Here is a 26,838-nt window from a genome sequence, read left to right on the forward strand (position 1 = left end):
GAGAGAGAATAGCTTAATTTGAATAGCAGAACAATCACTGGCTGCTGTGATTAACAGTTGTAACTCAGTGTTGGTCTCAGCAGAGGCAGACAAAAACAGTCAAAGAAACAGGGCAGGAAATGTATCTTCTGGAATCACATGATGAACCCAGATGCTTTTTCAGAATCTAATTTTGAAAATCGCTCTCTCAGCTAAGCGTTTACCCACTGAGAAGTGTATGAAATGGTTATTCTATATTTGGCCTTAACTGTTCCAGTTATCAAAATATTAGATCATATAAACCATGTATACAGCTGCTGGTAATTCTTTACTATTATATTTATTTGATTTTAGATTTATATTTTATATTTTATAAATGTTTCATGCAATTGTTTGTTAAAGCTTTTTAATACCCTGAAACTAAATGAGTGTATTAAGTAGTAATATTGTCTTTGTATTAATGTATTGTCTTGTATTAAATTGTTGTATTGTCTTTGTAATATTGTAATATTATCTTAGGAAATGATAGTGTCTTGCCTAAGAGTAAAGTATTTTATTATGAACTGACAAAGTAGAAAAATAGCATTTAAAAAACTCTTGATCTGTTCTTAAGAGATTGTGGATCTGGTCTGTTGATCTGATCTTAAGAGACTGTGGATCTGGTCTGTGGATCTGCTCTTAAGAGACTGTGGATCTGCTCTTAAGAGACTGGATCTGTTCTTAAGAGACTGTGGATCTGCTCTTAAGAGACTGGATCTGTTCTTAAGAGACTGTGGATCTGCTCTTAAGAGACTGTGGATCTGCTCTTAAGAGACTGGATCTGTTCTTAAGAGACTGTGGATCTGCTCTTAAGAGACTGTAGATCTGTTCTTAAGAGACTGTAGATCTGCTCTTAAGAGACTGTAGATCTGTTCTTAAGAGACTGTGGATCTGTTCTTAAGAGACTGTGGATCTGCTCTTAAGAGACTGTGGATCTGGTCTTAAGAGACTGTGGATCTGTTCTTAAGAGACTGTGGATCTGCTCTTAAGAGACTGTGGATCTGTTCTTAAGAGACTGGATCTGTTCTTAAGAGACTGTGGATCTGTTCTTAAGAGACTGTGGATCTGTTCTTAAGAGACTGCGGATCTGGTCTTAAGAGACTGTGGATCTGTTCTGTTCTCTTTCTGTAGTGCAGTCCAGTCTTCCTCCCGCCCACTACAAGGATGCCATGGCGACCCTGTTGGCGTGGCTACAACAGTGGGAGGCCAGACTAGCCACTCCCTCCACGGCCGTCACGGAGTTCCCTGTCATGGAGCAGAGGCTTGCTGACATCATGGTATGGTTTCTGCTTCTCAGCTCATTTTCTGGCATGATTTCATTTTGCTTTTTTTTTTTGTCATTTGACATCTGACACAGTGTCATGTACATCCATCATGTAACAAGTCAAATTAATGCAGACATTTCATAATAGTATCTGTTGTTCTTTAAGCACTGTCACATTAATTCTAATTAACCCATTAAAACCATTAATGTGTTGCTTGCTTAATTTCTACAAGGAACCAAATCAATGCTACAGGTGCTATTTGGTCTCAGAGTTTATAGAGATTTTCCAAAGTTAACTCACATGAATAACTTTTCCTTCCTTGCACAGAAGCAATAGATTTTGCCATTTTGGACATATTTCTGGTTCTCTTTTGGGTTGCACAATAGATTGGTCTGTTCCTATGGGTTGTCGGCAACATCTTTGTGTAGAACCAGTGAACCTTCTCCCAGTCTGCACCGCTCCCAGTTCCAGCTAGACTAGACCACCCTGATGTCTGGAGTCCAAGAGTAAAAATGAGTGGTTGTGTGAATTTGATCTTTCTGAGTGTTATTACTACAGGATCGGTATGTGTATAATCCAGGTTCAGAAAGTAAAAGTCCTCACCAGGATTTTGCTCAGGTTTCCTGGATTGTGCTGATTCCACTCATTTTACCTGGATTGGATTAGAAAATCTAGCAAGCTTAAGCAAAATCCTGGTGAGGACTTTTACTTTCTGAACCTGGATTATACACCTCTGGTTCTTGTATCTTACTTCCATGGCACATGTCATCGTTTATTTGTAGAAAGGGAGATCAGTGGATTTTAGATGAAGGAGTAAATACATCTACAAAGTGGTGCATCTGCACTAGGTGTGGCTTCACAGGGTCTGGGGTGTGGCTTCACAGAGTCTGAAGTGTGGCTTTACAGGGTCTGAAGTGTGGCTTTACAGGGTCTGGGGTGTGGCTTCACAGGGTCTGAAGTGTGGCTTTACAGGGTCTGGGGTGTGGCTTCACAGGGTCTGGGGTGTGGCTTTACAGGGTCTGGGGTGTGGCTTCACAGGGTCTGGGGTGTGGCTTCACAGGGTCTGGGGTGTGGCTTCACAGGGTCTGGGGTGAGGCTTCACAGGGTCTGGGGTGTGGCTTTACAGGGTCTGGGGTGTGGCTTCAAGAGCTGGGGTGTGGCTTCACAGGGTCTGGGGTGTGGCTTCACGAGCTGGGGTGTGGCTTCACAGGGGCTGGGATGTGGCTTCACAGGGGCTGGGGTGTGGCTTTACAGGGGCTGGGGTTCGGCTTTACAGGGGCTGGGGTGTGGCTTTACAGGGTCTGGGGTGTGGCTTCACAGGGGCTGGGGTGTGGCTTCACAGGGTCTGGGGTGTGGCTTCACAGGGTCTGGGGTGTGGCTTCACAGGGGCTGGGGTGTGGCTTCACAGGGGCTGGGGTGTGGCTTCACAGGGGCTGGGGTGTGGCTTTACAGGGTCAGGGGTGTGGCTTTACAGGGTCTGGGGTGTGGCTTTACAGGGTCTGGGGTGTGGCTTTACAGGGTCTGGGGTGTGGCTTCACAGGGGCTTGGGTGTGGTTTCACAAGGGCTGGGGTGTGGCTTCACAGGGGCTGGGGTGGGGCTTCACAGGAGCTGGGGTGTGGCTTTACAGGGGCTGGGGTGTGGCTTTACAGGGGCTGGGGTGTGGCTTTACAGGGTCTGGGGTGTGGCTTCACAGGGGCTGGGGTGTGGCTTCACAGGGGCTGGGGTGTGGCTTCACAGGGTCTGGGGTGTGGCTTCACAGGGGCTGGGGTGGGGCTTCACAGGAGCTGGGGTGTGGCTTTACAGGGGCTGGGGTGTGGCTTTACAGGGGCTGGGGTGTGGCTTTACAGGGTCTGGGGTGTGGCTTCACAGGGGCTGGGGTGTGGCTTCACAGGGGCTGGGGTGTGGCTTCACAGGGGCTGGGGTGTGGCTTCACAGGGTCTGGGGTGTGGCTTCACAGGGTCTGGGGTGTGGCTTTACAGGGTCTGGGGTGTGGCTTCACAGGGGCTTGGGTGTGGTTTCACAAGGGCTGGGGTGTGGCTTCACAGGGGCTGGGGTGGGGCTTCACAGGAGCTGAGGTTGAGAGTCATAGGGGCTGGTGTGTGGCTTCACGGGCTGGGGTGTGGCTTCACGGGGGATGGGGTAGCTAGAGAAGGCAGAGAGAATGCTAGAGCAAAGGATTCTCTATTAGCCACTGCGCATTAGCTTATAGCAGCAGGGGTGGGCTGAGCTTGGGGACTGAACGAACAGGCAGTGGAAGATCTGGTGCTGAAAGTCATCACTGAAGATGTCAAGCGTGAGAGGATCCTCTTTGCCAGTCCTGTCATTCTGGGTTACTTCCTGTCTTCACAGACTGACAGCAATGGAGAGACCATGTCCGTCAAGCTGTCATGATGGAATGCATAACAGCTACTATCACATTATTCGACAGAGGAGAACTTCTCTCGAGACACTTAATATAGAGGTCACGCTGAAGGAATTAAACCCAGCATAAATTACGCTAGAGTTTGTATTCACCGAGGGGAATTAGATTTAACCTGAGAGAGAAAGGTGAGATTCAGGGCAGGGGGGGTAATAAAAACAGGAGATGAAGATGTTGACAGACGGGGCAGTTGCATGACCCAGAGCTGTTGTAGCTTTCTAATCAACAGGGCAGTAGCTGGGCTACATTGTGAAGGCTGACACCACATTCATTTACAGGTCAGGCTGCGGGCCGTTTTCCTCCATTACAAACCAGACACATTCACTGCATCGTTAGTTGGCAAAGTCAAGAGGCAGGGATTCTGGGACACATGCGCTGAGTGACTTTAATAGGGTTCATCCAGAAGACGTTAACTGGTAGAAAGGATAAAAATAAATAAAAAGATGAAAAAACAAAAAAAAAAAAAAACTAGGACAAACACAGTAATTGTAGGCAAACCCATGATTAAAAAGCACCAAGATGCAGAAGGTTGATAGAAGGTGAATTTAGAATCAGTCTAAATATACACGCAATAGAGTGTGATACTGCACTGAGATGAACGTACCAAGACCTCCCAAAGCCCATGAGATAGATGGAGATGTCTGCATGTATTAATACACTGTAATGTGCAGGTGTGGAAAGTGCTGCTAAGTAAGAATGCTTTCCAAAAATAGAGGTGTTACTAGAGGTGTTACTAGAAGTGCTATAGAGGTGTTAATATAGGTGTTAATATAGGTGTTACTAGAGGTGTTACTAGAGGTGTTACTAGAAGTGTTACTAGAGGTGTTACTAGAAGTGTTACTAGAAGTGTTGATATAGGTGTTGATATAGGTGTTGATATAGGTGTTGATATAGGAGTTAATGTAGGTGTTACTAGAGGTGTTATAGAAGTGTTATAGAAGTGTTATAGAAGTGTTATAGAAGTGTTGATATAGGTGTTGATATAGGTGTTGATATAGGTGTTGATATAGGTGTTGATATAGGTGTTGATATAGGTGTTAATATAGGTGTTACTAGATGTGTTACTAGATGTGTTACTAGAGGTGTTACTAGAAGTGTTACTAGAAGTGTTACTAGAAGTGTTACTAGAAGTGTTTATAGAAATGTTATATAGGTGTTGATATAGGTGTTGATATAGGTGTTGATAGAGGTGTTGATAGAGGTGTTGATAGAGGTGTTAATAGAGGTGTTAACAGAAGTGTTAACAGAGGTGTTAACAGAGGTGTTCTAGAGGTGTTTGTTGATGTGTTGGTAGATGTGTCAAACTAAATTCAAAGTGAATGATCAAAAGAGATAAGTCAGTCGATATTTGATGTGACCACTCTGACTTCAAAACAGTATCAGTTCTTCTAGGAACACCTGCACAGTTTTTGAAGGAACATAGCAGAAGGTTCATTCCAGACATCTACTAAACTAAATACAGATGATTGTGTGGATGCAGGCTTGTTCAAATCTTTGTCTTTTCATGTAATCGCAGACAGACATGATGGTGTTGAGATCAGGGCTCTGTGAGGGCCTTTTAATGACTTCCAGGACACCTTGTTCTTCTTTACACTAAAAATAGTTCTCGATGACATTGGCGGTATATTTGGGGTCATTATCTTGCTGTAGAATACATTGGCGCTCCCAGGTACTGCATGCAAATATCTTGAGTTATGGCTTTATGGCCTCAGTTCTTCCATGAAGACCACGTCTGTCCAGACTCCTCTGGACAGTAGAATGGTGTACCAGGGTCCCACGTGGTTCTGCCCGTTCTGAGCTCATGGCACTGCAGGACACCTTTTGATGTTTAAAGGAAGTAAGCGTGATGTGTCTTTCATCTGCTGCACTAAGTTTCCTTGACTGGCCACTGCATCTCTGCTCCTCAGTGTTGCCTGTTTCTTTGTATTTCTTCAAAAGAGTTTGTACAGCCCATCTCAAAACCCCAGTCTGCTTTGAAATCTTTGCCTGTGAGAGACCTTTCCAAAGCTACATAACTACCTTGTGTCTTGTTGCTATGCTCAGTTTTGCCATGGTGTGCATCTTGTGCCATGAAAATGTCTTCGGCAGCCTCACCTTGGTAGCAGAGCCTCCTACACAGCTAAACATGAACCTAAATAATGACATTATCTCCTGTTGGGTGTAATTGGTTAATCCTACACCTTACTGTCATCCTACACAATCCTGTTCAAGTGTACCTAGAAAAACAGATGCAGTTTTGAGGCTGTTCTGAAAGGGTAGTGTCACAAATTTCATTTTTGGTCATTCACTTTGCTTTTTGAAAATTGACAAAAATAAACTATTATCTATTAAAGTAAACACTGTTAACACCTCTATTAACACCTCTATTAACACCTCTATTAACACCTCTATTAACACCTCTATTGGCACCACTATTGGCACCACTATTAACACCTCTATTAACACTACTTTTAACACTCCATTAACACCTCTATTAACACTTCATTCACACTGCTTTTTAACACTTTATTAACACTACAATTAACACTACTTTGAATACTCCATTAACACCTCTATTAACACTTCATTAACACTGCTATTAACACTTCATTAACACTACTATTAACACCTCTATTAGGCAAGGCAAGGCAAGTTTATTTATATAGCACCTTTTATACACACTGGCAATTCAAAGTGCTAACACATGTATTAACACCTCTGTGTTGGAATGCATTCTTTCTTTGCAGCATTTTTGCACACCTGCACAGTAAACTGTTAATACATTTATTTTTAAAGGCATCCTCTGCAGAACAGTATTGTGTGTGTGTGTGTGTGTGTGTGTGTGTGTGTGTGTGTGTGTGTGTGTGTGTGTGTGTGAGATGTTATGAATAAAGCAACTGCAACAGTCCCCAAGGTGGTCCTGCATCAGTTGTGTTTAAACAAGGTGACCTACCTCTGGACCTCAGAGTGCTTGTGTCTCAGTCAACCTGACCAAGTCCTGAACAAGTGATAGTCAGTTTACACCAAACAGAGGTTTCCTCTCTTATTGATTACTGTTTTCAAAGAGGTTGTTTTTGCCTTGCTGATTTACCCACCCCATGAGATTATGTAACCATTTAGCACAGCAGGCCATGTTTGACTCTGGATTTGTTTCTTTAGCTTCTGTATGCAGTCATCACCAGATTTGGTGTGTTAAAAGATTTACTTAATAATATGATCCAGTGTATTATCCATCTGTTCATCTACATGTGTTCATCTACATACATTTGTCTTGTTGCAGGCAATCCAAGCAGCACAGCAAGAGCACCAGAGTGAAGTGGATGACCTTACCAAGATGGCCGAACAGGTGTTCAAGAAAGCCCCACCTGAGATCTGTCAGAAGTACCGCATCGAGGTGGACAACGTGACGACGCGCTGGAGGCGTGTCCGCGAACAGCTGGAGGACAACGTCCAGAAACTTCAGGAGCGCATGTCCAAGCTACAGCAGTTTCAGGTAACGCAGCAGTGCGGGCTTTGATGTGCTGAAGTGTGTAGGCAGAGTCTGCGTTGCACAGTAGACCGTGTCTGAGGAAATGTGAATTTTAAACATATACATTCATGAATGTATCTACGTATGTATGCATGTGGGAAACATTTGAAAGCCTTTTGTGTAACAGAAGGGAATGTGTGTGACTTTAGAACGACACAAAGACCCTGCAGAAGTGGATGGCAGAGGTGGACGTTTTCTTGAACGAGGAGTGGCCGGCTTTAGGGGACTCGGAGGCGCTGGAGAAACAGCTGGAACAATGCACGGTACCGTCGTCTTTACGCGTTGATCACACGGGTAGCTACTGGGCTAATACCTGCTGCTAATCCTAGATTAGATTTTACTACTGTTCTAGAATGGTCTGTACTAGCCTGGGCTTATGCCATTGTGTTGAAAACAGGATAGATTAATGCAAGGGGTCTCAAAAAGTAGACGCAACATTAAACAACAGACTCAACACTCATGTTCCTCACTCAGAGACAACTCTTGGCTTAATTTAAATAGTACATAGATGTGTGTGTTTTCTTTTATTACAATGGAATTAGATAAACATGTCTGGAGTAAAGATAACACTATTAGCACTATTAACAATGCTCTATTTTTATCTTTTTTCTTGTCAAGTAAGCTACGTTTTTAAAGCAAAATAAAAACGGTCAACTCGGACTATGACTTGATTAGTGAAAAATGTTGTAAGTCCTAGCAGCAAGTCGTGGACACGAAGCACAAAAGTGTACACGAAAATGGGCCATCGCACTGGTGACCTGGTTTTCAGTGAATATATTTATTTTTTTCAAATGTTGTTCTTTGATTTGCTAGGCCTTGGTGAATGACATCCACACCGTCCAACCAAGTCTCAGTGGCATCAACGAGGTGGGACAGGCCTTGAAGAGGGAGGCAGAGCCACAGTTTGCCATCAAAATCCAGACAATTCTCGATGAGCTCAATGCACAGTGGGAACTCATTTGCAAACAGGTAATTAGCTTCCTTTGTAAAGGCTCAGAGAACATTAGGACACGAAAAGACATCCAAAAACACAACCGCAAAGATAGCGCACGGTCCACCTGTCCACCTGTCCATCCTCACTGAGCAAAATCCATTTGCTCGATTTCACTACACTGTGTCTGTGCTTTACTTCCTTAGGCCTATGCAAAAAAATCTGCCCTGAAAGGTGGACTAGATATGACGGTGAGCTTGAAGAAGGAGATGCAGGAGATGCAGGAGTGGATAACGCAGGCGGAGGAAGAATACTTGGAGAGAGACTTCCAGTATAAAACACCCGAGGAACTGCACAGAGCGCTGGATGAGCTGAAGGTTTGGGCCTTTTAGCACCCGCCTTTGTTGATGTTTCTCTGTGTTTCTTATTTATTTCCTTACTTGCCTACTTTAGCAAGTCATAGGTTTAGTTCTAATGGGATTTAGAACCATTAAGCTAGAGACACTTTGTGTGGAGCAGACTAATTTTCACTTTGTGTAATGCAGGAGAACGATAAGATCTTCCCAGTTACTGTGTGTGTGTGTGTGTGTGTGTGTGTGTGTGTGTGTGTGTGTGTGTGTGTGTGTGTGTGTGTGTGTGTGTGTGTGTGTGACTGAAGCTCTATCTGTGAGTGATTTTGTTTATAACATGCACACATTCCAAAATGCGACATGTTTTTAGAAACACCAGAGATATGGTGGTTAGCAGTGCTGACTGCATAATACTGTGTTTACTATTATAATACTTTATAATACATTATAATACTATTATAATGATTATGCTGTTCAACTAATTCTTTTAAATGGGTATTGTGGAAATGTGAAGGCTGTGTATCAGAAGCTAATATTTGCATTGGCACTTTGAGATTATGTCCAGGTTTGTCAGTCGGCTCATTCAGAAGTCAGTGTAAATCCCTTCACAGGAGTACTGGTATTGGGGCTTAGACTGCATTATTAGTCATATCTTTACATGCACCAGTCTGAATCATAACTGGAAGACTTAGTCAAATATTTGGGTAATATGGGTCTAGTATAACTAGTAATGGTGTTGAATTGAGCATCACGTGGGTGATGTAGTTGAATGGTGCTCATGGTTGTTATTCCAGTATGAACCTCGTGTTCTTCCTGGATTTTTGGAAGCATTCTTATTTTTAAAAAATGTACAGAGGCCTTTTTCTACACGTTTATATGGAAAGGACTTTTCAGACCTCTGCTGACATGTTTTATGGTTAGCAGCCAACTTCTGCATTTCTCTCAATATGCAGTAAAGCAATGTCATCTTTTACTGAACAGTGCTGAAATGAACAGTGTGTTAAAAGCGACTGTCTTTCCTTCACTGTAATACCAGCAATGTGTACCTTTCCTACACTTTTTTTTTTTGCTGAGAAAGTTTGAAATTCATATGCTAACGAGAATTCGGACCCCCTGAACATGTGCACCATCTTGTCATATGCTCAGAGAGCTCAAGAAGAAGTCCATCAGAAGGAGATAAAGGTAAACCTGCTGAAGGACAAAGTCACCAGCTTCATCTCCAAGGCCCCACCAGTAGCTCATGATGCCCTAAAGGCAGAACTGGATGTTTTGACTTCCAACTACCAACGTCTGTGCAGCCGGCTCGATGGGAAGTACAAGACATTAGATGTAAGTAGGACTGAGGACTCTCCTACTGTCTGGTTTGCAGTTCCAGGGAAAGCTCAAGTTTGTCCACAGAATATGATAATTGGAATATAAATATCCTCACTGCAGATGCGTTTGTGATGCATTTATCCATCATAACAGAACGCTCTGCGTCTTGCAGGAGGTCTGGGCCTGCTGGTGCGAATTGCTGTCCTACTTGGAACAGGAAAACATTTGGATGGATCTGCTGGAGAAGAAACTTGATGAGACGGAGAATTTTCAAGGGCGGACTGAAGATATTGCCACAGCTTTGGCTGTAAGTACATAGATCCTTGGAACCATTTAAAAATAATATTTTCCAGTCAACATTCAAGATGTGGAAGTTACAGGTACAGTAAGGTTACAGTACAGTCATCTAGTGTAGTTAAATGTATAGTTACAGTAAGGTTACAGTGCAGTAAACTAGTATAGTTAATATACAGTTACAGTAAGTTTACAGTGCAGTAATCTCGTATAGTTAAATGTACAGGTACAGTAAGTTTACAGTGCAGTAAACTTGTATAGTTAAATGTACAGGTACAGTAAGTTTACAGTGCAGTAGACTAGTATAGTTAAATGTACAGGTACAGTAAGTTTACAGTGCAGTAAACTAGTATAGTTAAATGTACAGGTACAGTAAGTTTACAGTGCAGTAAACTAGTATAGTCAAATGTACAGGTACAGTAAGTTTACAGTGCAGTAATCTAGTATAGTCAAATGTACAGGTACAGTAAGTTTACAGTGCAGTAAACTAGTATAGTTAAATGTACAGGTACAGTAAGTTTACAGTGCAGTAAACTAGTATAGTCAAATGTACAGGTACAGTAAGTTTACAGTGCAGTAATCTAGTGTAGTCAAATGTACAGGTACAGTAAGTTTACAGTGCAGTAAACTAGTATAGTTAAATGTACAGGTACAGTAAGGTCTGCATCCTTCCTCTACCATCTTTCAAAATGTATGCAGTGTAATGCAGTGTAAAATGATGAAGTGTAAACAATTAATGTGGATTGTAATGCTCTAAACTGAACAGATGATGTTTGAGGAACACTCCCACGGCATAGTTCAAATCCACACAACATTTGCACTCCTCACCGCACGCCAGAGCAGGTGTCCTAATTTCTGGTGATGACAGAAGCAACTGGTCAAAAAACGGGCGGGTGGGGGTGTTTATCCCTATTGTATAATTTTAGGAGGCTTTTAGGATGTTTTCTTTTTCAATAGCTTGAGTTTAAACCGCAGCATTTCAGTGTGCGTGGATCAGGATTTTCAGTCTGAAGTGTAGAATTAGTTTGCTTCACCCTGCTGGTGATTTCACTCCTGTGTTGTGGACTGTTGTTTTCCAGTGGAGGCCCCAAGGGTTGAGGTTTGAACTACAGACAGACATTTTGCTGTTATATTTTTCATGCAGCGTGAAGTTTACTGGCCTCCAACCCTTAAACCACCTTCATGTCCCACATCGTTGGTTCAGTAATGGTGGGAGCATCTGTGTCTTTGGACAAAGGGAGAGTCTCTAAAAAAGTCCTTCATAACCCCATCGTGACCCCAGAATATGTCTTCCAAGGTCCACCACAGTCTCGGTCCATTGGGTCACATTGTACCATATTGCACATGCTGCAACAGAACAGCATTGTGAAATGGAGGCTGCTAAAAATGTCTTTTGTATGGCAGGACAAGTTAATCCACACTTGGATTAACTGGAATGCCTGGCTCCAATGTCTCCCAATGGCTCAGATGTCTCCCAATAGCTCCAATGTCTTCCAGAGGCTCACATCCTCTTCCCACTAGGAACGTCAGTTGTTTGAGCCAATCTTCAGTAAAGTTGTCTTGCATGTGGTTTGTTAAATGAGACATTTTCATTAATAATGTACATTTCTATTCACTATTCATAAATCAGGTCGAGGATTTAGATTTTCTTCTGACATCCTAGAGACCATCAATGCTGAAGTTCAGGAAATTCAAAAAGAGTTCACAGATGTTTTATAGTGTAGTACTGCAGATGTGTCTGGTAAGGCTGTGCCATATAAGGTCAGTTTATGTTGTTGTTGTTGTTGTCTTAGACGTTATTTAGCATTCTCAGCATATTCCACGACTATTAAATTCAAAATTCCTACACTCCTTTGGCACAGTTTTATTAAGGCAACCGAAGGGGAATGAGAAGCCACGGGACTGCGTGTAAGAAACTTCCTATTGAATTATTCAGCTTTGCCCAGAATAATGCCAGAAGGGGGTGTAGAACTGCTAGGGGTACAGAAGCAGAAAACGTCCCCCCCCCGAAGAGTGCTGCCGTCGAGCGAAATCTGGAACTGGGGAGCAGTAGAGAAGAGAAGAAGGTTGTAATGCCCAACTTTACCAACCTTTCATTGGGAGAATGAATTGAATTAAAGCCGAGTGAGCACGGCGGGCCTTTTGCCTCCTGTCTGAGGCACATCGACGCCGTAAATCACAAGCAATCCATCCGCACTCCCCCCCCTTTACAGCATCGCTCCCCCCGCCGCCTGTTCGTCTATCGCCTGGTTCATTTCACGAAGGAGGCAGCTGAAGCTCCTCTAGCTCAGCAGTCAGTCGCGAGCTGAAGGCGCCGATGAACCTCGGTGATGGAGGTCAACCAAGGTCTTCATCAGACACCCACCTTGGCAGCTACCTGCCCCCCAGGGAGGAGGCAGAGAGGCATAAGTGACAAACGAGCAGTAGAACCACGTCGTCCAAAGTGCCGTCTGTCAAGACTGCTCAAATACAAGCTGGCTGAAGGGGTGTGCGGCTAAATTTCAATATACACGAGCGCTCTTGTGACCTGCCTGGTAAAAGTTTTTCAGAAGAACATCACACAAGCTCAGCGTGGCAGGAACTTTGGGGGTCGAGACGCTGAGAACAGAAGGCTGCTTCCAGCGAGTGGGAACAAGCAGCTCCGCTTGGATCGTGAATTCTTGCTGCCGGCATGCCGAACAGAGCAGGTGAAGGACTAGGTGAAGCGGAGGGTCACGCTTGTGCGAGGTGCTGGAATTGGCAGCAAAGGTCATGAACTGTAAGCTGGAGAATGAGTTTCAAGAAGTTCTCTGCTTTCGAAAAAGCTTCTTTGTATTCACACTTCTTACATGTTTTTGTTTTTGTTTTTTCTATCTCAGCTCATATTTGAAGGTGATGCTCAAAGCAACGGTGCTTCATGTCTGCTCCGGCTGTTTTTGCCATGGTTTCTGTTATTCCATGTTTGTTTCTCCTAGACCATAGACATGATGATAAATGAACATCCCGAGTACAATCGTAACCAAATACGAGAGCTGGCCCAGACCCTCATGGACGGCAGGGTCCTCCACGAGCTCATTCACAAAAAGGTGGACGACTACAATGTCCGCTGGGATGAACTCATGCAGAGGGTAAGACACACGTATGCTTTACAAAACCCACTGATTATTTCAGACTGACACATGAACTGTGAACCCAGGTTTCTCACTGTCTTCTCGCGCGCTCTCACCACCTTCTCGCGCACTCTCACCACCTTCTCACTGTCTCTCACCACCTTCTCACGCTCTCTCACCACCTTCTCGCGCTCTCTCACCACCTTCTGACTGTCTCTCACAACCTTCTCGCGCTCTCTCACCACCTTCTCGCGCTCTCTCACCACCTTCTCACTGTCTCTCACCACCTTCTGACTGTTTCTCACCACCTTCTGACTGTTTCTCACCACCTTCTGACTGTTTCTCACCACCTTCTTGCACGCTCTCACTACCTTCTCGCGCGCTCTCACTACCTTCTCACTGTCTCTCACCACCTTCTCGCGCTCTCTCACCACCTTCTGACTGTTTCTCACCACCTTCTTGCACGCTCTCACTACCTTCTCGCGCGCTCTCACTACCTTCTCGCGCGCTCTCACTACCTTCTCACTGTCTCTCACCACCTTCTCACTGACTCTCACCACCTTCTCACTGACTCTCACCACCTTCTCACTGACTCTCACCACCTGTCATTTTATGGTTAATCGCAGGCGTTAAACAGACGGCAGCAGCTGGAGAAGAGCTTGCAGTGGGCTCAGGAGAATGACAAAGCTCTGCGCCTCATCCAAGATTCGCTAAATGCGACCGATCGTCATTTGACCGCATATCTTGCAGATGGTATAGATGCAGCTCAGATACCCCAGGAAGCCCAGGTTTGCATATTCGTCTGTGCATTGACACAGTGTTCGGTTTCATTAGTGCTTTAGTCTTGATATAATCTTCTGGTTATACCGTGTCCTAAATTGCACATCATTATGGTTCATTTATAACAACTCAGCCTCGCTGAATTTCTTTCAGGGAAGAAAAAACAAAAGATCTGTGTATTGATAATGGTGTTGTGCTTACAGAAGATCCAGACGGAGCTGGGTGGTCATGAGGAGACTCTGGAGAGCATGAAGAGAAAAGCCAGTGAGGCAGACGCCTCAGAGAAAGTGGTGGCAGAGATCGATAACACATATGTGAGCGCAGCAGCACTTACAGCCTGAGAGTCTCTCACAGAACACCCTGACCTGTGGGGGGGTGGGGTGAGGTGGGGGGGTGAGTGTGGTGAGGTGGGTGAGTGTGGTGAGGTGGGTGAGTGGGGTGAGGTGGGTGAGTGAGGTGGGGGGGTGAGGGGGGGTGAGTGAGGTGAGGTAGGGGGGGTGAGTGAGGTGAGGTGGGGGGGTGAGTGAGGTGAGGTAGGGGGGGTGAGTGAGGTGAGGTGGGGGGGTGAGTGAGGTGAGGTAGGGGGGTGAGTGAGGTGAGGTAGGGGGGTGAGTGAGGTGAGGTGAGATGAGTGAGGTGGGGGGGTGAGTGAGGTGAGGGGGGTGAGTGAGGTGAGGGGGGGTGAGTGAGGTGGGGGGGTGAGTGAGGTAAGGGGGGTGAGTGAGGTAAGGGGGGGTGAGTGAAGTGGAGGGGGGTAAGGTGGTGGGGGGTGAGGTGGTTTGAGGGTGGATGGGGGGTGGGTGGGGTGGGGTGTGTGAGGGGTTGAGTGAGGTAGGTGGGTAAAATGAGTGAGGTGGGTGAAGGTGGGGTGGGTGAGGGTAGGTGGGGTGTGGGGATGTTGGCCTGGGTTCATGCATCTGAGTCCAAGTAACGAGAGGATTGTAACGAGTAACGAGTCCAAGTAACGAGAAGATTGTAACGAGTAACGAGTCCAAGTAACGAGAAGATTGTAATGAGTAACGAGAAGATTGCTTCATACCGAGTGTGTGCTGATTGATGGTGGGATTGCAGCTCTGAGTATCGGAGAGCTACAAATTGTGCTCAGAGTTGCAACATTTAGACATGTTTTTATTTTACGTATTTTTTGTTTGTTTAAGGACAAGCTGTTGCAGGTGAAAGCAAAGTTTCGACTTTTCCAAAAGCCGGCAAACTTTGATCTGCGGTTGAGGGAATGTGAACGTGCGTTGGAAGATGTGAGGAGTCAACTGGGGGTCCTGAGCACCCGCAGCATGGAGCAGGAAGTGGTACAGTCTCAGCTGGAGCAGTGCATGGTGGGTAATATGTTTTGGATATTCATGTTACATCTTCATTCATTCAGATAACATGGATGAAATCTGGTGCTCGAGGGCCACACTACTGCATGTTTTCCTTCCTTTAAAAACCCGGATTAAATCAAGTTTTGAAGTCCTTTGGGAGTTAAATAATTTGTGCTAACAAGCACTTAACTGTAGAAGTAGCACTGTAGACGTCCAGTTTGACAGTTTTCATTTTAGTTCAAGATTCCCCTCTTGGCTTATTGATTAGTCCCTCATTAAATTAGCATCTTTAGCTAGAAAGACATCTCAGTTTTTTTCTCAGGCACACGTCAACATTTTGGAACGAACATACATCATGTTTTCTTGCCACATCCGTGGATAACAGGGACCTCTAGTGGTCATACAAAGTCACGCTTTGGTTATTAACTTCAAAACATTCCTACAGTCCCTCGATTCAGCCGAACATCGGCTGCTTCCACGGCTGCTTCGTGAGAGGGAGAACATCTCTTCTGTTTCTCTTCTCTTTTGCAGAAGTTGTATAAAAGTCTCAGTGAAGTGAAATCGGAGGTGGAGACAGTAATAAAGACAGGAAGGCAGATAGTGCAGCGTGAGCAGACAGAGCAGCCCAAGGAGCTGGACCAACGACTGACCACCCTGAAGCTCCTGTACAATGATTTGGGTGCACAGGTACCATCCCCCACTGCAGGAATACGGCCCCTAAAAAACACATTTGTTTCCATTAAGTCGTACATAATGGTCATCATACATGAATCGACCATGGTGCTATACGTTTAATATCCTCACATATGGGTGAAGAAATATACAAGATACAAGGTAGCATTTTTACTAGAATACATAATAAAAGACCTACAAGAATTTGCAGATGGCATTTTTAACTGTCTTGTCAGATTACTGATCTGACAGATCATTTAAAAATAATGGTTGTCTCGCCTGTTATTGATGTGTGACTCACCCAACCTCTCGTTCACTCTCTTCCCCTCGTTTTCTGTCTTCTCTTCCGTTACCCAGGTGACGGAGGGAAAACAAGAACTGGAGAAGAGTCTGAAGTTGTTGAGGAAGTTTCGTAAAGAAATGAACAACATAACGGAGTGGCTAGCAGCCACCGACGGCGCCCTGACACGACGCTCATCAGTAGAGGGCATGCCCAGTGACCTGGAGGCGGAGCTAACCTGGGCCAAGGTGAGGACCCGCCCACAGGGGCACACCACACTCAACGTAAAAACACATGCAGACTTTTACTTTCGGTTGACTTTTAATTATCGTTATTAGATTAATTATGTCCAGGGCCAAAATGTGGTAACGTCAAACTCACAAATGTTATCTGAATTACAGTCAAATGCAGATTTTTAAGAAAGTTTGAGTTTTAATTATCATTGGTGTATATTCATATTACTAGTGTATATTATATTCATATATTAGTGTATATTCATATTACTTCTAATTATCTTTTTATATACAGTACTGTATATGTAAGTTTCAAATAAACTGAGCTTAGTAACCGCTGAACAAATGATTCCAGCTCATCCACGCTAGCAGGATGAATACACACAGCGTCACCCTCGCCTAGCCTCTCGAAGTTACCAGCGAAATCTCATGACTTGCAGTTCAACTGAGGCTGTTGTAACCGTTGTACCTGCTGTAAACGGCCCCTCGTCTCCCCAAAGGCGACGCAGGAGGACACGGAGCGTCACGAGCCCCAGCTCCGTCTGGTGCGTGAGCTGGCCGAGGCGCTGAAGGCCCTGCTCCGGGGCCAGGAAGGTCCGGTGGACGACAAGGTCAGCCTGCTCAGCTGCAACTGGATCGCCGTGACGTCGCGCTGCGAGCAGTGGCTGAACCTGCTGCTGGTGAGGAAAGACGCACGCCTTCAGGGACCAAGCCCCGCCCCTTAATGAGATAAAGCCCCACCCCTTAAGGGATCAAGCCCCACCCCTTCTCTCCACATTCCCCTGCTTCTTTCGCAGGTCTCCATTTTTAATTAGTATTCTTTCTTTATTCCCCTACCGTTTCCTCATTCACAGCATATGTATCCTACACTTTGGGTCCCGTGTAATTCTTTAAGTTTCTCCCTTCACACCACTTCCTGCGTTGGGCTGAGGAGCCCTGAGGCAGGTGCTTCACATGGTTTTAAGGAGAAAGATTAACTTTTGTTTTAACACGTCATTCCCCTTTTCTGATACAGGACTACCAGAGTCAGATGAAGACTCTGAATCAGAACATTGCGGAGATACACGCCTGGATGGATGGAGCAGAGGCCCAGATGGACAAGATGGAGAGCCAAGGCTGTGTGGAGCACGTCATTAAGGTTTGCATTTCACAGCCAAACACTCTGTCTGCTTGGACTACACTGATTACTGTTTCCTGTAACCTCGTTTATGTGTCGAACAGGCCAAGTAAGATAAGGCCAAATCAATGATTACATTTGTTCAGTCAAAGTATACTTCTACATATTCATGTTAGAATTACATGAATACAGACATTTGTGACAAATGTGATGGTTTCTCATTAGCATAAAATTATATTAATTCTGGATTTTAGAATATAGAACAATTAGAATTCAGAATATAGAAATCAGTAATATAGAATTGTTGATAAATCCATCACTGACCAAAAGAAAACCGAAAAAACCCTCAGGGTCTGCAGGCAGAGCTGTCAGAGATGCGGCCCAAGGTTGATGAGGTGCAGAGTCTGGGTGAAGACCTCGCTAAGAACCGTGGAGAACACTGTAAGGCTCAAGTGAAACCCAAACTTCTGCAGCTCACTCAGCGCTTTGAGATGGTTGCCAAAAGGATTTTACAAGGCCAGGTAACGCTGCTTCAGTCAAGGGAATGGGAGGACATAAACGCTGCGAAGCAGACATTATTAGCTTTGTTTCTCTCTTGGGTGTATCTGTGTAGGCCTCTTCTCAAGAGCTGGAGGATTACTACAGAGAAGCTAATATGTGGCTACACCTGCTGGATGAAGAGATAAAATTGGGTGAACATGTTAAAGAAGATGATTTTCTTGAGGAAACGGTAAGACTCAATATATTTATTTATTTCCTTTTGTCCCAGTAATAGAGATAACTGAATAGCCAAATCCCACTAGAAACCCCTGGAAACAGAGATGCGGTTCATTTTGCATACAGCGTGTTCTAGGAACTGTTTCATATTAATTTTTCTTTTTGTAGTGTTTAGTTAGCAGAGCTATTACACAGAGGAGGAGGGTCAATCCGGTGTAGCCTAGTTTCTTCACACTTTGATGTTTTGTGGTGATTCGAGGAAAGATGGAAAACTGGAAATTGTGAAAATGGTCTCGCACCCAGAGAGGACACAGTTTAGCACCAGAAGGAACCCAGGGCCTTCAGATATGTGGACATCCTTATGCCTTATGGTTTCCTATGTGTGATGCTCCTATAGGCTGTTGATGAAGAGGCATTGAAGGTGCTGTTCTTGAAGGGTGAAAATCTGCTTAAGAGAACCAGCGACCCGGCGAGAGGTTCTGTTCGTGAAAAGCACAACCTTCTCCATGATAAATACAACACTCTGAAGGTACATATCCCCATCTGAAATGTTATTTCTGAGGCTCCTAAGCCAGTTACGAGTTGAGACAAGTTAAGGCTGACCTTCCTCCCAAACATTCTCCTCCATAAATGTTTCCAACCAGACTTTTTAGTTGTGTTCCTTGTCCTTGACTTTGCCCTGACAGAATCTGAGAGCCCTCAGGAGAAAGACAGCACTCGCTTTTGCCCCGCAGTGGTACCAGTTCCGTAAGCGGTCCGACGACATGATGCAATGGCTCGACAGCACCGAGAAGATGGTGGCAGAGCTGTCTGACACCGCCGAGGAGTCCAGCGTGAAGGTGGGAACCTCAGACTCTGGAAACCAGATCCAACATGATATTACACAGACTTGATCAGAGCATGGCACTGCCACCACTCTGAACAAAATAGTCTTAAAATATATCTGTTACATAAGGCAGAATGGCCTGCAATGATTATAACAAAGTACATTTACATCACATTTTATTTCCAGGGTACCATTGTAGCTTTAATTGATTAGGAGTGTTTCCAGGTTTACACTTGATTTTTTAATACAACTTCAGTAAATCAGATTAGATCTTAGCTCAGGTTTCACTTGTACACACGTCATACTTATGTGCACTTTGACAAAATATACAAGATTGAATAGATTTTTCCTGTGAATTTCCTAAAAGAAAATTAATGGATTCCTTAGTGATTAGTTTTTTAGTGAACAGATAACGTTAACCCGTAATCATTTAAAAAGATGCTTTTTATTATTGTCTCAGTATTGTGATACTCAACAGCTAAATATGCACATATCTTATTTAATTAACATTCTAGTTCATTAAATTAATTTTGAACGTGCTTTGGTGTTAAGGGTGGTACTTTCCTATTCGTTAAGACATGACTTAATTAAAGCAGACCCTCGTTAGTGTAAGGTCTTTTGTCTTGTAGGAAGTTGCCTCCAAGATTGAACTGCAGCGTCCGGAGCTTGGAGAGCTGCAAGAACTTGGTCACGTTCTCTCAGAAGCAGGGATGGGCAAGCTAGTGGAGCCACGCCTCCTCCCCGTTAACAAACGCTGGCAGCAGCTGGACGTTACGTTTGCTCAAGTGCACCACATGAGTGTAAGTCTGAGCAGAAATAATAGTTAGTGACTTTGGTAGGTTATCTGATGGCTGCGAGTTATGAGAGTAATGCTGGAAATGGCAGTGATTTGTGATGTTTGATTGTACGCTGCGAAGGAACTGCAAACTCTTCTGCGCGCTGTTGCGGAAAACGAGGCTCTCCTGAGCTCCCCCTGCTGGTCAGGCGTCGCTGAAAATGGACCGCAGCAGGAAAAGTGCCTTAAGGTGAGAGTCTAAAGTCTGTGTAATCCCAGGTGAGGAACGAACGCTGCTTCTCTTACTAGATCATTTATGGAGGAGGTGAACGTTTGGGGGGCTTCTGATTATTAAAACATGGGTTGCATACGTGATGTTGAGTAGACAAAATAGAGGCAGATACTGTATGTCTGTCAAGAGCTGCATGTTTTCCAGGTCAAGAACATCCTGTGTGCATCTGAAACGATGTACCATCCAGCCGGTGGCAACTACTAAAACCAAAACAGTTGGATGTCATTTGAATCTTATGTGACTTCACTTGTTCACTAAAGGCCTCACAAAATGAAAATATATATTGCAACAATCAACCCAGGAACAGGATGAGTCAAACCTCCTGATATTGTCCATGATCATGATTATGTTAAACAGGCATAAACATGAACTAATATTACATGACAGATGAAACTTGAAAGTTTGAATACCAAAGGAGATCTGTGTATCAGTGCAGTTCTTTCAAGCAACGGATTTCCATTAAACAGTAAATCACTGTAAATTGATTATAATAAACTGGACTGCCAAGTCACTGTATCTCCAAATTGTGGGTTTTCAGGATTTCAATCCACAGCCTTCCAATCAATAGCCCAAAGTCTTACCCTCTAATACTGACACCATAATTGGTTAACCCACTGAACCAAAGTGCTACACAGATGACTAAATGTAGAATAAATTGTGTTTTCTGTTATTTAGGTAGTGAAGCATAATCTGGAGAGGCTAGAGGCTCCAGTTGCCAAGACCTTGGACAGTAAACTCATCCCTCCGGAGAATCTACTGATGCAACTCCTGAGCACAAACTGGGCCAGCCTGCAGAAGCTCTATCAGGACAAGCTAGCGTAAGTACGGGCGCACGCTCCACTATATCTCCACATCGTGCTTGCATAGAAGATGTGCGCAGATGCCAGGAAAAAAAACCTCACAACCACACAAGTGTTCACGGCCACAGAAGCTATACATATAGTTATAAATAAATAATTAATATTAGTATAATTATACTAATTAATAAAGTGTAATAAATATGACATACAGTACATGTGGGTACTGTATGTCATATAATAATACATATAATAATGTGGGTAATACAACCCTTCCTGCGGGTTTTCCACACACTAAGGCACCAAAAGGCCTTGAGGCTGCAGCACAATGTTTTTGCTGTTCCTAGTAGCTCCTCTGAACTGGGATTGATGGTCGCCCGTGCTGGTGTCCCTGCTGGAACCACTGGCCAACTTTTCCGTTTCCTTCTCGGGGCCACATTTATTAACACGAGTCTTACTGGGCTTCCTTGTGTATTCTCAAGCTTCTACATTTTAAATATTCAGTACATTACATTTATAGCCCATCTGCCCAACAGTAGTGAATGCAGAGGGCAGGAAGGCGGGGCTGGAGGGCAGGAAGGCGGGGCTGGAGGGCAGGAAGGCGGAGCTGAACACGGGATGTGTCATCAAACTGCGCTCCATGTCATCTGTGAAAACACGCTTAGCAGATGAGCCACGCGAACCTACAGCTCTTATGACCTTTAGGATGATGCTGATATTCTTAAATCCACACAAGTCCCAAATAATCCACTTTCTTAAGAGTAAATAAGACTACATGGATGGCAAAGATAAGAGGGATTACGCCGATGCGTTTTAGTGGAAGGGCAGGGAGGGATTAGCCCCAGTAGCCCATTCACTACAGCTGCCCCAGGTAGTCACTCTTTTACACAACGTCATACGCTTTTATGCAGTGTAATCCAGCCATTGTATAGTGTACCTGGTCATTTCTACACTAAGAGGAAAACATCGTTTGTGGGCGTTGACTTTATATGCTAATGACTACTACCCCCATTGGCCATAATAATCAGGTGTAATACATTCTTATAGTTTAGTTAAAACCAAAGACTAAACACTGAAGGTATTTTAACAAATAGGTCACATTTTTAGTTATCTACCCACCACCAATAGTGGATTCACTGTTGCCTTAAGTGTGGTTTCCACAGAAACTCATGCTTGGTCCGACCTGAATGTGTAATTATTACTGAATAATTTTGTTATGTTCATGCTAAGCTGCTATGTTTTGTTTTGCCATTTACATTTTCCCTGTTTCCAGATACTTTGACAAAAGCAAAAAATACAGTGAGGAGTTAAAGGCTCTTCAAAGTTGGCTGACGGCTGCAGAGAAAACTTTAGTCATGTATGAGGAAGACCCAACCCTGAACAGAAAACACCTCCAGGTTCTTACCACATACGAGAATTCACTCATGACTGACCGCATTAGACCTTCATGTATATTCTGTTGAATGAAACGAAACATATTTGTGGCTCAAGCAATACGATTTTGGCATATGCGGATATGTGTTACACACAGGATCTCCAGGAGAGTGTGGAGAAGCAAGAGGCAGCAGTGAAAGGTCTTAATGTTCTGGGGGAAGACCTGGCCCTGCACTGCAGGAAGGAGGATGGAGATCAGATTAAACAGCAGCTTGGCTCCATCAATGCTCGCTGGGCCAAGGTGCTCAACCATCTCACCGAAATAAAGAGAAGGTACGTTTGAGTGTATGAGATCAGCTCAGTATAATAGAGAGAAGGTACGTTTGAGTGTATGAGACCAGCTCAGTATAATAGAGAGAAGGTAAGTTTGAGTGTGTGAGATCAGCTCAGTATAATAGAGAGAAGGTACGTTTGAGTGTATGAGATCAGCTCAGTATAATAGAGAGAAGGTACGTTTGAGTGTATGAGACCAGCTCAGTATAATAGAGAGAAGGTAAGTTTGAGTGTGTGAGATCAGCTCAGTATAATAGAGAGAAGGTACGTTTGAGTGTATGAGATCAGCTCAGTATAATAGAGAGAAGGTACGTTTGAGTGTATGAGACCAGCTCAGTATAATAGAGAGAAGGTAAGTTTGAGTGTGTGAGATCAGCTCAGTATAATAGAGAGAAGGTAAGTTTGAGTGTGTGAGATCAGCTCAGTATAATAGAGAGAAGGTACGTTTGAGTGTGTGAGACCAGCTCAGTATAATAGAGAGAAGGTACGTTTGAGTGTATGAGACCAGCTCAGTATAATAGAGAGAAGGTAAGTTTGAGTGTGTGAGATCAGCTCAGTATAATAGAGAGAAGGTAAGTTTGAGTGTATGAGATCAGCTCAGTATAATAGAGAGAAGGTAAGTGTGGGTATGTGAGACCAGCTCAGTATAATAAAGAGAAGGTACGTTTGAGTGTGTGAGACCAGCTCAGTATAATAAAGAGAAGGTACGTTTGAGTGTGTGAGACCAGCTCAGTATAATAGAGAGAAGGTAAGTTTGAGTGTATGAGACCAGCTCAGTATAATAGAGAGAAGGTAAGTGTGGGTATGTGAGACCAGCTCAGTATAATAAAGAGAAGGTAAGTGTGGGTATGTGAGACCAGCTCAGTATAATAAAGAGAAGGTACGTTTGAGTGTATGAGATCAGCTCAGTATAATAGAGAGAAGGTACGTTTGAGTGTGTGAGACCAGCTCAGTATAATAAAGAGAAGGTACGTTTGAGTGTGTGAGACCAGCTCAGTATAACTGAGAAGGTAAGTGTGGGTATGTGAGACCAGCTCAGTATAATAAAGAGAAGGTACGTTTGAGTGTGTGAGACCAGCTCAGTATAACTGAGAAGGTACGTTTGAGTGTGTGAGGCCAGCTCAGTATAATAAAGAGAAGGTAAGTTTGAGTGTGTGAGACCAGCTCAGTATAATAAAGAGAAGGTAAGTTTGAGTGTGTGAGACCAGCTCAGTATAACTGAGAAGGTACGTTTGAGTGTGTGAGGCCAGCTCAGTATAATAAAGAGAAGGTACGTTTGAGTGTGTGAGACCAGCTCAGTATAATAAAGAGAAGGTACGTTTGAGTGTGTGAGACCAGCTCAGTATAACTGAGAAGGTACGTTTGAGTGTGTGAGGCCAGCTCAGTATAATAGAGAGAAGGTAAGTTTGAGTGTATGAGATCAGCTCAGTATAATAGAGAGAAGGTAAGTGTGGGTATGTGAGACCAGCTCAGTATAATAAAGAGAAGGTACGTTTGAGTGTGTGAGACCAGCTCAGTATAATAAAGAGAAGGTACGTTTGAGTGTGTGAGACCAGCTCAGTATAATAGAAAGAAGGTAAGTTTGAGTGTATGAGACCAGCTCAGTATAATAGAGAGAAGGTAAGTGTGGGTATGTGAGACCAGCTCAGTATAATAAAGAGAAGGTAAGTGTGGGTATGTGAGACCAGCTCAGTATAATAAAGAGAAGGTACGTTTGAGTGTATGAGATCAGCTCAGTATAATAGAGAGAAGGTACGTTTGAGTGTGTGAGACCAGCTCAGTATAATAAAGAGAAGGTAAGTTTGAGTGTGTGAGACCAGCTCAGTATAACTGAGAAGGTACGTTTGAGTGTGTGAGGCCAGCTCAGTATAATAAAGAGAAGGTACGTTTGAGTGTGTGAGACCAGCTCAGTATAATAAAGAGAAGGTACGTTTGAGTGTGTGAGACCAGCTCAGTATAACTGAGAAGGTACGTTTGAGTGTGTGAGGCCAGCTCAGTATAATAGAGAGAAGGTAAGTTTGAGTGTATGAGATCAGCTCAGTATAATAGAGAGAAGGTAAGTGTGGGTATGTGAGACCAGCTCAGTATAATAAAGAGAAGGTACGTTTGAGTGTGTGAGACCAGCTCAGTATAATAAAGAGAAGGTACGTTTGAGTGTGTGAGACCAGCTCAGTATAATAGAAAGAAGGTAAGTTTGAGTGTATGAGACCAGCTCAGTATAATAGAGAGAAGGTAAGTGTGGGTATGTGAGACCAGCTCAGTATAATAAAGAGAAGGTAAGTGTGGGTATGTGAGACCAGCTCAGTATAATAAAGAGAAGGTACGTTTGAGTGTATGAGATCAGCTCAGTATAATAGAGAGAAGGTACGTTTGAGTGTGTGAGACCAGCTCAGTATAATAAAGAGAAGGTACGTTTGAGTGTGTGAGACCAGCTCAGTATAACTGAGAAGGTAAGTGTGGGTATGTGAGACCAGCTCAGTATAATAAAGAGAAGGTACGTTTGAGTGTGTGAGACCAGCTCAGTATAACTGAGAAGGTACGTTTGAGTGTGTGAGGCCAGCTCAGTATAATAAAGAGAAGGTAAGTTTGAGTGTGTGAGACCAGCTCAGTATAATAAAGAGAAGGTACGTTTGAGTGTGTGAGACCAGCTCAGTATAACTGAGAAGGTACGTTTGAGTGTGTGAGGCCAGCTCAGTATAATAAAGAGAAGGTAAGTTTGAGTGTGTGAGACCAGCTCAGTATAATAAAGAGAAGGTACATCTGGGTTTGTGAGACCAGCTCAGTAAAATAGAGACGGTAAGTGAGAATTTAGTTTGAACTGATGGATAATGATTATTCTAATTTGGAATCGTAAATCTCTCCTAAATCCTAAAAGTATCACTGTTTAGATCACTGTTAAACTGTGAAGTAAGAGTTAGTGTTGTGTTGAACAGCTTTTTTAAGGGAGGGGCTGGGGTGTAATGATTTATGTGGATGTGTGATTTACATGTATGTCCTGATCTCTACGTAAACGGTCAGATCTGCAGGGGCAAAGGTTGCACTCGCCGGTCTTCATGAAGATGTGGGTGATTTTCAGTCCTATTTGGATAAAGCAGAGGGTGTGGCCGCCCTTCCAGTGTGTCCAGGCCATAGCAAGCAGCTCAGCACAACATTTGAAAGAGTACAGGTAGAGTATATTGCTGTTTTAAAGTTATTAATAAACATTATGTACCCAGGGATCACACACACACACACACACATGCACACTCTCAAAGTGCACAAAGTTTTCACATGCCTGGAATGTTGTCTGTTCGTGTCTGTGTGTGTGTGTGTGTGTGTGTGTGTGTGTGTGTGTGTGTGTGTGCGTGTGTGTGCGTGTGTGTGTGTGTGTGCGCGTGTGTGTGTGTGTGTGTGCGTGTGTGTGTGTGTGTGTGCGTGTGCGCGTGTGTGTGTGTGTCTGTGCTATCATCAGGCTGAAGTAGCAGAATTACCAAGCAGAAAACAAAGTTTACAACAACTTAATGCCAAAGGTTCATCCCTCCCTGCTGATAAATTCAAACCAGTGGAGAACAATTTAAAAGTGATCAATATGCGATGGGCTAAGGTAAGGCCAGTGTCCCTGCACCTGTAGACATTTACCCTGTGCTACAGCACTCCAGTATTAGCAGATAAAACTGGATAAACCAGATTAAAATTTTCCATCTATTGTTTTGTTAAAAGTCGGTGTAAGAACTTTTTTTGCAATGGTATGAAATCCATGTCAAAAAACAAGCAGCTTTATTATTTAAACTCATTCTGATTACCATGAGTAGTGTGATGTGTTTTTACAGATCTGCCATTAATGTTTCTGTTTGACTCGGTTGTACTGTGAAGGTGTCCTCTGACCTTCCTGAGAAACAGCGGCAGATTCAAGATCTCCTGAGAGATTTGAGTCTATACCAGGACCAACTGCTGAAACTCTCCAGCTGGGCCTCTACAACTAAGACTCATCTTGAACAGCAACCTGGGGCCATTGACCATAAGGTATTTTCTCTGGTTTTCCAAATCAACTAAACTACACTATAACTAGAATTTTGATCCATAAACTCCATATATGTAAATACATTTACATACACATTCCTTTTGCATAATGTGGCCTTAGAGACTTGAAACAATTAT

General features: G+C 43.8%; 1 protein-coding gene across 12 annotated transcripts in view; it reads left to right on the plus strand.

Annotated features, from left to right (window-relative positions):
* dmd (dystrophin) overlaps window positions 1-26,838 on the plus strand; it is a 118,584-nt gene that overhangs the window by 33,305 nt on the left and 58,441 nt on the right. For all 12 annotated transcript variants that reach the window (XR_013122548.1, XR_013122546.1, XR_013122547.1 and 9 more), the window contains exons 22-48: window positions 1,150-1,295; window positions 6,963-7,175; window positions 7,361-7,474; window positions 8,025-8,180; window positions 8,349-8,519; window positions 9,639-9,821; window positions 9,979-10,113; window positions 13,055-13,207; window positions 13,816-13,977; window positions 14,173-14,283; window positions 15,127-15,300; window positions 15,817-15,972; window positions 16,315-16,485; window positions 16,971-17,150; window positions 17,486-17,608; window positions 17,938-18,108; window positions 18,201-18,317; window positions 18,702-18,833; window positions 18,991-19,143; window positions 19,760-19,930; window positions 20,048-20,155; window positions 20,873-21,015; window positions 22,268-22,391; window positions 22,526-22,701; window positions 25,720-25,867; window positions 26,153-26,284; window positions 26,554-26,703. Coding sequence is in view for 8 of the 12 variants with exons in the window: in XM_076982634.1 (XP_076838749.1) it covers window positions 1,150-1,295; window positions 6,963-7,175; window positions 7,361-7,474; window positions 8,025-8,180; window positions 8,349-8,519; window positions 9,639-9,821; window positions 9,979-10,113; window positions 13,055-13,207; window positions 13,816-13,977; window positions 14,173-14,283; window positions 15,127-15,300; window positions 15,817-15,972; window positions 16,315-16,485; window positions 16,971-17,150; window positions 17,486-17,608; window positions 17,938-18,108; window positions 18,201-18,317; window positions 18,702-18,833; window positions 18,991-19,143; window positions 19,760-19,930; window positions 20,048-20,155; window positions 20,873-21,015; window positions 22,268-22,391; window positions 22,526-22,701; window positions 25,720-25,867; window positions 26,153-26,284; window positions 26,554-26,703 (4,073 nt within the window). In the remaining 4 variants the exon portion in view is untranslated. The remainder of the gene's footprint in view (window positions 1-1,149; window positions 1,296-6,962; window positions 7,176-7,360; window positions 7,475-8,024; window positions 8,181-8,348; window positions 8,520-9,638; window positions 9,822-9,978; window positions 10,114-13,054; window positions 13,208-13,815; window positions 13,978-14,172; window positions 14,284-15,126; window positions 15,301-15,816; window positions 15,973-16,314; window positions 16,486-16,970; window positions 17,151-17,485; window positions 17,609-17,937; window positions 18,109-18,200; window positions 18,318-18,701; window positions 18,834-18,990; window positions 19,144-19,759; window positions 19,931-20,047; window positions 20,156-20,872; window positions 21,016-22,267; window positions 22,392-22,525; window positions 22,702-25,719; window positions 25,868-26,152; window positions 26,285-26,553; window positions 26,704-26,838) is intronic.

The sequence above is a fragment of the Brachyhypopomus gauderio genome, chromosome 20, assembly GCF_052324685.1.
Source record: "Brachyhypopomus gauderio isolate BG-103 chromosome 20, BGAUD_0.2, whole genome shotgun sequence".
NCBI lineage: Eukaryota > Metazoa > Chordata > Actinopteri > Gymnotiformes > Hypopomidae > Brachyhypopomus > Brachyhypopomus gauderio.